The following is a 9,910-nucleotide window of genomic DNA, read 5'->3' as shown; positions in this document are numbered from 1 at the left end:
CTGTCTCTTCCTTTCTTGGCTACCAATACATTTTTTTAGCGAATTTCAAAATAGACAAAGTAGTAGGTCCAGCCAGAGAGCCTTCGACTTTGAGTTGAGAGGTTCCGTCAGACATGTCCTAAAGGTTCAGAACTCGCCTTTGATGCTAAAGGTACCGGGCACCGGATTTGAACCTGGTCTGTGCCAGCATGTCCAAATGTCTTTTCTTCTTCTACCTGTTATACTTATTCTGCTCCTTCCTCCCCATTTTCTCTTCTTTGTTTATTCTTCTATCTTTCTCCGATTGAAAATTAAATACATAACCCACTCACTCACTTAATCACCTTCGTCCTCCACATCCCTGATTTTAAGTTTGGTGAGATTGAGCACCAAGTCAACTTGGATAATGATGAAACATTTTGGAGGTCCTGTATGAGTGTTACGCACATTAAAGATCCCCTTGTTGTTGAAAATGATAGAAGTAAGAAGAGTAAGCTCTCAGGCTGCCACCCAGACAAAATTCGAAGTTTAAAAATTCCCTACCATAAAAATATGCGTATCACATCTGTAAAATAATCACACACACCCTTACAGCTTTCTTGATTTTGAATGTGTGGACCATGTCTCTTCTTTGGGGAAAAACTAGGGAGTCAATATTTGAAGGGATGGGAGTAGAATTTGGGCAATTTACTTCCTCTATATCTAGCTCGAAGGCAAAGCTGGATCATGCATTCTGCTTTAAGACTGTCTGCCAAAATGCCAAAAGCCATAGATTATGTATATGACTCTGCTATATGATCAGCATTGGAAGTGGGTATTTTTTAGGTCATGATATTGTTTCCATATTCTGAATTTGTATTTGTCTCACTTTCTTCTCACTTTTGGCGAGACAGACAAAAAAAAAAAGAAATTCAGAATCCCCCCCCACTGTTCTCTTGGCCAACCCCTCCCTTACACATCTCCTTTCAATTTACAGTCCATCCAAAGGTATGAGGTTACCCACAATCCCACATGATTGTCTTACGTAGATGCTGGACTTTTCTTTTCTCTTTCTTCCAGGAAACAAAGTGGAAAATGTATGCGGAGGTGGATGTGGAAGATGAGAGCGAACGTACGTCAGTGACCTTAGTCAAAGAAGTGAGCTTCACCTGCAAGATGCCAGATTATGGCACTTTTCATCTGAAGCAGGTAGGTTTGACCCAAGAGGTTGGGAACAGGGTGGGAGCTAACCAAGACTCTAGTGCTTTGATCTTGAAGACTATTTTCTCAGAGTTTCTTCTTTCTTTAGGAGAGACATCAAATTACTGTTTTTGTTTTCTCTTTGTGGTAGAAATAAGGCCTGTGGCTGTGATCATTCACTTTGTCTGAATAAGAATAAGAAGTTAGTTTCTATTAGTCCTTGTTGGTGTGAGCTCTCCATGCTACTTTAATGTGATTTCGCGGAAAAGATATGCAGTCAAACCTGCTTTAAAGGCCACCTGTATAAGAAAGTCATCTGTACAAACATCCACTTCTCGTTCCTTTTTATTTAACATTGTAATGACACTATGTCAGATGTCTGCCTGCGTAAGACAACCACTTTTATAATGACAATGGGTGGTAGTCTTAGACAATTTCGACTGTATTTGTATTGTTGTATAAAGGTCTCACTTTTGAATGACTTCAGTATTTCACACTTTTGAATGACTTCAGTATTTAACATTTTTGTATGTGTATTGTCTTAATATGCACATTATCTTTCAAAATGTTGTGCCCTTGCTCCAAGAGCTGTTTAAAAGTGAAGTTTGTATCATGTGAATAAAATGTACACATAATATGAACCGCCTGATTGATGTTAATGTATTGTCTGCAGCCACCTTTCATCATGAGCAACTGGTGCCAGGGTGTGGTGAAAGACATGACCATTGAATGTGTAATCAGTTATGAGGTAAGTTATCTGAGCGCTTTTTCATCTCTCGGAGAGGTGCTATTTTTCACAATAAGTTTTTGGGTCTTCAAAAGATACTACTTGGTACATAATTTCTGTTTATTTTGTGTGTGAATCAGCCTTTCTTATTTCCAACTGTTTCATATGTTTTGAAAATCCAAAATTTTGATGATCTTATTTTCTACCTGCCCTGCTGCACTCTCCTGTGTGCTTCATATTCATTGAGTTGGCATTCTGGTCATATATAATCCTGCATATGTGCATTCCTATGTGCATGTCATGCCATAGGCCTCCATCTTCTGCCAGCTCCTATTCATCAAGCACCCTCATGACCTTGGAAAGTAACTTCCTGCAGCATGTTTTATGAGATGTTATGACAGTGTTTCTCATTCTCTTTCTATCAATGTTTTGATAAGAAGGGTTAATTACAATAAAATGGTGTATATATTTGTTTTTTAAAAATCTGCTTTGCATAAGTTTGCCCTGTTATTGTTTGTGTAATGTAAGAATGGGAGGTAGTTTCTAAACGTATTTCACATTTTTCATTTTGCAGCCAATGGTGAGCAAGCCACACACCACTAGATTTTTATACCAGCTTGATGGAGAGAGCCCGGGGTCCAGCCAGAAAACGGTGGTTCTGACACTCAATATGTAAGTCTCTTTTGCCTTTTTATGTCCCAACTGGATAAACTGTAACTTTTGTAATGATTCCTCTCAGTTCTGAAAGGCAGACGTTTATTTAAGTGTGTGCTAGGGCTGGATCCTGCTCACCAAATTTGAGAGTGGCGATTCGCGAATCAGTCGGCTTCAAAGAATCGCGAGTACGCGAGCGCTCGTGGAACTGTGGCGGAACTCTGACTGAAACGGAACAGTGTCATATCAACGCCACTTGGTGAGCGCAAGTCCCACTCTTGTTGTTCCGCCATCCTCTCCGCCCCACACCCTTTGTTGCGCTGCTCTATCAACTGACCTCGATTAGTGACCCCCATAAATTCACCCCCTCCCCCCATGATTTGCTAAAACAATGGCTCTATACCGAACTCGTTCATTTTGTTTTAATAGGGGGGTTGGACTATACCATCTTTTGTAAAATAAGGGGAGCCATACTAAATGTTCCGTTCCGTTCTTGCGCTCATGACTCGACTCAGCAGTAGGTTAAAGAAGCCACAAGGTGGTGACAGCGACAGGGGAGTGAACCGGGAATCGTTTGGTGATACTGTTCCGCGTTCCGCTGAAGTGAATCGTGAATCGCGTTCCGCAGGCAAGAGTGGCGTTTCAGTTCCGTTCTCGCGCTCGCGACCCAGCAGTAGTGTGTGCTTTTAGTCTAAGCTTTACTAAACCCCCCCCCCCACTAAATTACAAAACTAACCAAGTAAGTAAAGAACTAATGGTGCAAGCAAGGAAACTATTTTTTGAATATGCACTGCTTTTTATTCTCAATTTAAACAAAAAAGTTGGAGTGTATTTATTACAATGATACTATATTGTAATTTTTTGCCCTTACCAATCCTACTGTGCTGATCGCTGTTTCTCCATTTAAGTTACAAAATAAAAGTCTTTCAAAGTTGATTTAACCGTTTAAAAATATAAATAGGAGTTAGATGAAAGGAAGCTATCTCCTCAACTCAACCTGACTTGTCAAAAGAAGAAAGCTAGTGGCGTACATGTCTCCCCCACAGGCCCAGCACCCAGGCAGCTGAAGAGAGCGTGGCAGCTACCTCAGTATCCATGCCCACCTCCCCTGTGCACACTATATCGATGCCATATAACACCAGCTTCCCCAGCCTGCAGGGGGCCTGGTCCAAGTCTTTCTTCCCTGTGGAATTGCCCATCTCCAGGAGTTCAAGTAAGTACTCCATTAAATAGTACATGATGCTGTTGAGGGGTGGGTGTGGGGGGGGGGGTTGCTTGTGTAGTTCTTGGTTTGGGGGGAAAAAGTCGTCAAAGTGGTTTACACAATAAATGTTAAGGAGGTTTTTTTTGTCTTTTTAAACTGTCGTTTTTGATTGACTCACCAATGCATTTATGAAACTCTTGCTGTTATGAAAAAAGGAAATGTTGTAGAGGCCTGTGTGTAGGATCTGAATATTTCAAACAAATTAATTTTTATACTTATGTAATGCTTTTAATGGAATTATATATGAAAACAAAAGAAATAAGAACCCCTGGATATATCTTTCAAATGTTATACCAGGTGTGCTTTTTCCTCATTTTGACATAACATTATTTTAGTACGAAGTGTAGCTTTTCTGATACATCTATATTATGTTTATCATTTGTTTTGCAAGTCAGATCTGATTTACTTTTTATTCCTCTGTGACTGTGGCTTAAGTTATCCTAATGCAGGGCATCGTTTTCTTTATACTTTTATCGTGTCTCATGTTGCTTTAAATTTCTTGAGAGTTAATCTGATTTACCTCATTATTATTACTACTGTCTTGCAATGTCAAATGTTGTGCCACTTAAAAAAAATTAAGGGCATTTTGTCTGTGTAGTGCACCTTTTCTTACTCTGTTTGTTTAATTTTTGATAATTTTGTTTCAGGTAAATCGGATATGTGGGCAAATATTGTAGCAGGCAGAAAGCAGTCACTCACCAAGCCTATTCCAGGCACCACTAATGTCCTGTTCCCAGAGCTACCCTCTTCACACAGCCACACGAGCCCTCTGAGTCAGGACAGTTCCCACTATAGCGTTGGCCTTGGTTCACGAAGCTCACACCATAGCCCCTCCAGGACCAGCCAGATGTCAAGGTCGTCATCGCGAAACTCTCCATCTCTGTCAGACACAACATCTTCATCGGGGGTTCAGAAGGATGAACCTGATGGAAATAAGAGCCCCAGCATTACTGCTGGCAATCCGAAAACACTGAAAGTTATGTTCTCTCTCGGCGGGGAAGACGGAGGAAGCTCTGTGGCAAGCAATAGTTCTGAGAGTGGTTTCAGTGAGCGCGATGTGTGTCACTCATATGCAGACGCGTGCAAGACTGTTAAAAAGTCGGATGTTAATGCAGAAAAGATCTCTAGTCAGGGTAAGCTGCCCTCTGGAACTGCCAAAGATAATAATGCTAAGCGTACAGAAGGTGAAAAGGACCAGTCTATGCAGGACAGAAATTTTGTACACCGTCCGTATCAGGGGCAGGGAAGTCGTGGAGGGCGGGGGCGAGGTCGTGGCGGCCGGAGACATCTCAGATTTACCGAAGAGGAGAGGCCCTGGGGCAGACAGAATAGTGGCCATTCTCGCAGCGAGCCTCACGCTAAAGGTGCCAGGGACTTGCCCAGTACTGTTAACTACCGCCGTGCCTTCAGTGGGGGTCATACTTCCCCAGGCACCAGCCACAATAAGGATGTGAGTAATGGGGGTGCACCTGTGAGTAATGGGGGTTCAACTGCGAATAGTGGGGGTTCAACTGTGGGCCGAGGGGGCTCGGCGGGTAGGTCACGTGACCTCCAAGGCCAGGGAGATCATGGAGGAAAGAATCCTAACTGGGACAAGAACTGGGAGCCCAGGGAAGGGGGCAAGTATGTGAACTCTCCTAGGGAGGGAGGCAGGTATCCCAACTCCTCTAGAGGTCGGGCTGGTAGCAATGCAGGAGGTTATCGTTACAATCGTGGAGACAGAGCCAATGACACAGCTCACAGGCAGCATCAAGGCAAGAACCATGCTCTGCAGGAAGAGGATGAGGAGGGGTTTACGAATGTCGTGCACAGATAACAGATAGTGTAGTTTAGGTGTGGTTTTTATATTGAAGTACACTTCTCTTTGTATCTTTCAAAGAGGACATTGAAGGTAATGAAGACTTTATCCCTAGAACAATGTGTAGCCTTAGTTTGTGCTAGGTAAAGATGACATCTGGGGTAGTAATGATTTAATTTGTAGTATTAAACTTCCTTGATGTGTGTCTTCCATATTTGATATTTAAGGAAGTAAAGATTTTGATTTTAGTAGAGTTCATAGCATATTCTTTCTGTGGACAGTAAAGGTAAAATAAATTAAATACTTCTGACAGAATGCAGTCTCCATTTGTATAGCAATGGAAAGAAATAAGTCACTTGCTGCATTCAGCCATTTGAGATTTGTAGGTCTTAAAGCGATCTTTAATTTGATACCCATATTGGTATACTGGCAAACTACAGTACACATTTGTGTTAGCGGTATTTATAACAGTAGAGCTACAGTGGTTTTATTTCTAATTTTTACAGTTGCAGTCGTAGTCCTTGATGTTGTGACATGCGTAGAGGGCAGCTGATCGTATGTCAGTTTAATTCTGAACTTTCCTTACCACGAACAGGTAGAAAAATGTTTAGGAAGTTTAACTCTTGTTCTTAGTTCTTAGTTGTAGTATGTGTCTTTTGTTTTTTATGGTTGTTAAGGCTGTGTTAATTTGTTTCGTTGGATTAAGTTCGGTACACCACCCTCCTCTGCATTATCCATGTATGACAGTTGGGATAGTGTTTATTTTATTCTGTCTGTATATGTCATTCAGTACACTGCCATTGTCAATGACTCTACACTGGAACAGTTAGTCAAGTGTTTTTTGTGATAGAAATTGTGTGCACCAAGAAGTGTCAGGTGTAATGAGAGGCTGAAGAAATGGTGTCAGTGATATTGTTGTTGAGTGTTTCATGACTGGGTCATGGGCGTAGGCTGCAGAGCCCTCGCCTTGTCAGGGAATGACCAAACATGTGCCATATGCTGGAGAAATTATTGAACTAGGTTTTCAGTCTATGTGCATACATTTTGTGTGCGTGTGTGTATGTATGTGTGTGTGTGTGTATGTGTGTGTTTGCGTTCATTTTTGTGTTTTAAAAAAGTTTGTGACTGCAAGACACCAGTGATACAATGATAGTTCAAAAATTATTTTTTAAAATTGTCCCTTTGTTTTGTTTGTCTGCGTTGCTATTTTCTAGCCTTGAATGAACTAGTGTGTTGATGTGCTTCTATTTATCTTTGAATGAAACAACTGGACGTGTAAGATTTTTTAAAATGAGAGAATTATTTTGCAAGAACGAGAATCAATTTCCGAGTTTAGACTGTTTTGAGAGTGTATAGAGATTTGCGGGTGTTTCTTTTCCTGATTTTTTTTTGTTACTGGTGCTTTAAGTAAGTACAGTTTATATTGGTAAGTATGTGGGTTTCTTTTTCCAGATTCTTTTTACCGGTGCTTTAAGTACTTAAAGTTTTTCATTCTTTGAATTTCATTGCGCACAAGTCACTTTTGTCTGGTTGAAAGAGTATCAAAGGTGAGAGTGAAAGGAACAAACTGAACTATTCCTCTGTACCTTGAAAAATGTGTTTTGGACAGAGACATTAGAGAAATATCTTTTATTTTATATTCACTTCCAATTGTATATAAATCATAGCATGTTGTGTAAGATCACAACAGTTAATCAGTGTGTATTGTTTTATGGGCAGCAGTCCGCACAAATTTATTTATGCTCATGGTTTTATTATGTACCTCACACTAGTTTATGAGACCCGAGACCCAACATTTTGCAAACCAAATACTGGTTTGTGTGAGTGAAGTTTGTTTTAGAATGAGCCTCGAGTGGAACATGCTCAGCAGTGTGTTTGTGTGTATGTGTGTGTATGTGTGTGTGTGTGTGTGTGTGTGTGTGTGTGTGTGTTTTTAAGGCATTTATATAGATAGAGGCTTCATAAGAGAGAAATAGTAAATATGAAAAGTAAGTTCACACGTCTTTTGTGGGCTTTAGTGCTTTTTACTTATACAGTATCTTTAATGTTGAAGGCTAAATACTATGCACTGGTTACGCTTGATTGACAATAACTTTTTTTGATTGCTTTTGAAAATCTGTCACATGAAAGTAAAGTCTTATAGCTTCACTCGTTACTTGTATACATTCATCAGCGGCAGGACCGCCTCAAGGCAGAAACTTTTGTATTTATTTGATTCTTGTAAAAGAGGTTTTACCGACGTATTGTTTGGATTGTGAATGGCTGCTGTTTTAGCTTATCCATTGTGAGAGTTTTGTGTTCTCATTTACTCAGATTCAGTATTGTAAGCTATATTGAAAACTCTGTGATTGTACTAATTATGACTTAAGTGTAAAAAAAAGTAAATTTTAAAATTCAAACTTGGAATTTATCATTCCACTTGTTGATAAATAAGCCGCTATTTATTTTTTGTGTATGTGTGACGTGTGTGTGTGTGCGTGCGTGCGTGCATGCATTTGTGCGTACGTGCGTGTGAGCTCATGCATGTGGTGTTAGTAGTGCCATTTTATCACGCGTTTTATTCATAAGCTCCTTTCGTATTTAATGTTTACAGATGTTTTTGTTTATATTCCAAACTGATTTGTAGAAAATAAGACTTGGTCATGTTGTCTTGTTTCCTGACAGCAAAACCAAAATGAATGTGGATGTTACACCATGTAGGCCTATGTAAGCAAAGTTTGTTGTTACCTTACCCGAATGACTTTGGGTGTAGCCATTACCATGAATTAGAAAATTCTTTCTGATTAGGAAAACTTCAGACTTTGTGTGTAGGGGCCCTTACAATAGAATTGTACTGGTACTTTAAAAGTATTTTTTTAAAAATTGGTCATTACTTAATGTACACTAGTGGAGAAATTGTACAGTTAATTAAGGAAAAAGCCTTTCTGTTTCTGTATTCTATGTGTTATGCGTTGATGTGTAAGTGTACATGTGTGTATGTATGTGCATGCTTGTGTTCAGACATATTTGTTACCTGTACTGAGATTGCAATCTGATGATTTGATAAGTAAGCAAGAATATAAAAAAAGACTAAAAAAACGTGTGTAAAGGGAAGTGTATTTCTGAAAGACTAAATTCCAAGAGAATTTTTGAAAAAAATAATTGAAGGATCTGAGAGTAAATGCCAGGCGTGTATATTTTTAAAAGCTCGTTGTGTGTTTACTTTTTTTTCTGTACAGAACTATGCTCTCTGACCAGTTTTGCATTCTGCCATTTATGATGATAAACCTTTGAGCTTTGAACTGCTGAGCCTGAAGGATCTGGGCACCTGATGTCTGCAGGGTTGTGTGGTATGTTTACACCACTGCATGTACACTGTGCAGGAGGGTGCAGTAATTCTCATTATAGTAGGGTTAAAAGAAAAAGTATTGGGTTCAAATGAGGACATTTACTAGTATACTTATTTAATACTCTTCTTCCTTTTTCTCTCAAGTTAGCAACATGTTTCCTAATCGAAAAAAGCTGAACATGTGGTTAAATTTCTTAGTTGGGTTTTCATTGTTATTGTTCTTGCCCAGCTTTGTTCCCTTCTTTGTCGTATGAACTGATGACAATGTGAATTTATTGATTTAACAAGATATTAGTCCAATGCTACAAGTGGATTGTTTTTCTACTTAGTAAAGTATTAGTATTTGTATTATCACAAGGATCAAAACCGAGGCTTTGGAGGCTTAATTACTTACAAAAATGCAAGTTAGCTTTTGGTGTTGAAAGGCTTGTTTTACATTAGAGTGATAACGTCTACAGAATGCGGAGGTGGAGTTAAAATTGGAAACTCTTTATTCTGCTTTGACGTGACTTTTCTGTTATTTTGATAGCTGTGGACCCTCATATGTGCACGTGATTGTAGAATTACTGATTCTTATCACATCGTGCACCTCGGTAACCTTGGGGTGTATAAGGTCGGCACATGTGATCTGAACTGCTGTCAAACCAAATCGTTCTCTCTGTCTTCTTCTACACTCTGGTTTAAGAAAGTCTTATAGTTTTAATACTCACACATGATATGCAAATATTTGATATATAGTGTTTGCACTGTATGTTTCAATGGATATTTGATGTACATGGAGTCCATTCTTGAAACTTAAGTTCCTAACCCTGCATATATTTAACCAGTATTCATGCTTTTTGCTTTTATTTTAAATATGATTTGAACTTTCTGGTATTATGAAAACCAATATTAGGCACTTCAGTGAACGCGCTCACTAAGGCGTCATTTGGCTTCGGAAAGTCCCATAGGGTTTTGTTTCCGGACATGACGTCTCATCGC

General features: G+C 39.4%; 1 protein-coding gene across 1 annotated transcript; it reads left to right on the top strand.

Moving 5' to 3' along the window:
• Positions 1–1,038: 1,038 nt before the first annotated feature.
• On the top strand, positions 1,039–8,679 carry LOC101851359 (the record flags this gene model as incomplete). The annotated part of the gene is given in 5 exon segments (XM_005105334.3): positions 1,039–1,167; positions 1,832–1,906; positions 2,460–2,557; positions 3,586–3,752; positions 4,451–8,679. Coding segments are annotated over 5 exon segments (1,638 nt in total), but the record flags the coding sequence as incomplete, so codon positions are not given.
• Positions 8,680–9,910: the final 1,231 nt, after the last annotated feature.

This window comes from Aplysia californica, unplaced genomic scaffold, assembly GCF_000002075.1.
Source record: "Aplysia californica isolate F4 #8 unplaced genomic scaffold, AplCal3.0 scaffold00465, whole genome shotgun sequence".
In the NCBI taxonomy this organism is placed as follows: Eukaryota; Metazoa; Mollusca; class Gastropoda; order Aplysiida; family Aplysiidae; genus Aplysia; species Aplysia californica.
Note: the sequence above shows the minus strand (reverse complement) of the source record. Positions and strands in the feature narration are given on the sequence as shown.